Source organism: Andrographis paniculata, unplaced genomic scaffold, assembly GCF_009805555.1.
Source record: "Andrographis paniculata isolate CXL003 unplaced genomic scaffold, ASM980555v1 Contig22END, whole genome shotgun sequence".
Lineage (NCBI taxonomy): Eukaryota > Viridiplantae > Streptophyta > Magnoliopsida > Lamiales > Acanthaceae > Andrographis > Andrographis paniculata.
Window position 1 is genome coordinate 1,485,051 of NW_026137513.1, and position 1,210 is coordinate 1,486,260.

General features: G+C 46.9%; 1 protein-coding gene across 1 annotated transcript; it reads right to left on the minus strand.

Moving 5' to 3' along the window:
• Nucleotides 1-525: 525 nt before the first annotated feature.
• LOC127245703 (uncharacterized) lies at nucleotides 526-998 on the minus strand. The gene is made up of 2 exons (XM_051266718.1): nucleotides 810-998; nucleotides 526-750 (listed from the first exon to the last, which is right to left on the minus strand). The coding sequence occupies exons 1-2, from the start codon at nucleotides 996-998 to the stop codon at nucleotides 526-528; spliced, it is 414 nt and encodes a 137-aa protein (XP_051122675.1).
• Nucleotides 999-1,210: the final 212 nt, after the last annotated feature.

Here is a 1,210-nt window from a genome sequence, read left to right on the forward strand (position 1 = left end):
GTTCACTTGAATCAACTGTGGTCACTTCTGTCGACAAGGGATCCTCTTTGGCCTTCACTTCTTGGACTTCATTTCCATCCCAAAATATCAATATTTAATGGAGTGTCGAAGGCACACACAGCATGCATGAATCCAATTCCGTTCCAAGAGAGCCGAATAGAATGGTCTACTATCAATCACCATGAAATTTGATGATATTTTTTTTATCCCCACCTACACATTCAAAGTGATCATACCTGCCGGTTTGTAAGAATTTCCCACAAAATCGGTAAGCCGTACAAATATAGAAATCATATCGTCACTAGTCTTTCCGAACTTCCGTAGGGTCTCAATTGACAACACATTCACAGAAGCTCCACTGTCCACCAAAACTTGGTCAAGCGGATAGCCATTCATCGAGACCTGAATGTGCAAAGGCTTGACATATTGGTTTTGGCCAGGCCCGAGCCTCTTAAATTCTATCATCGTTGACACATCATTCCATTCGAAGATAGGCTCTCTGTCAACGACAACTTCCTCTAACTCTTAAACTTCTTCCGGAGGCTCCTCTACTTGTTTCCTTTTAGGAAAAGACTCCATAGCCTGGTTCCTTAGCGGTTCCACAACCTGCTTGTTCTCTAAAAGTGACTCCACAACCTGCTTCCTTTCTGAAAGCGGCTCCACAACCTGTCTTCTCTCTGAAAGCGGCTTCACAACTTGCTTCCTTGGCAGCTCTATGACTTGCTTTCTTTCTGGAAGCGGCTCCACAACCTGCTTCTTTTCTTGAAGCAGCTTCACAGCCTGTTTTTCTCTAAAAGCGGCTCCACAACCTGCTTTCTCTCTAAAAGTGGCTCCACAGCCTGCTTCCTTGGCAGCTCCATGGCCTGCTTCCTTGGTGGCTCCATGGCCTGCTTTCTTTCTGGAAGCGGCTCCACAGCCTGCTTCGTTGGCGCCTCCATGGCCTGCTTCCTTTCTGAAAGCGGCTCTACAACTTGCTTCTTATTTGGAGGCAGCTCCATGGCCTGCTTTCTTTCTGGAAGCGGCCCTACAACTTGCTTCTTTTTTTGAGGCGGCTCCCTGGCCTGCTTTTTTAGCAGCTCTATAGCCTGCTTCTTTAGCGGCTCTGCAGTCTGCTTTCTTTATGGAAGCGGCTCCATAGCCTGCTTCTTTTTTTTGAAACGGCTCCATGGCCTGCTTCCTTGGCTGTTACACAGCTTGCTTTCTTTCTAGA

Bases quoted from the DNA above. Each gene is read 5' to 3' on its own strand.
- LOC127245703 (XM_051266718.1), bottom strand. From the start codon at position 998: ATGGAGCTGCCTCCAAATAAGAAGCAAGTTGTAGAGCCGCTTTCAGAA. The intron at 751-809 runs GTTGTGGAGCCG...GAAAAGAAGCAG, and splicing joins CACTTTTAGAGAGAAAGCAG to GTTGTGGAGCCGCTTCCAGA.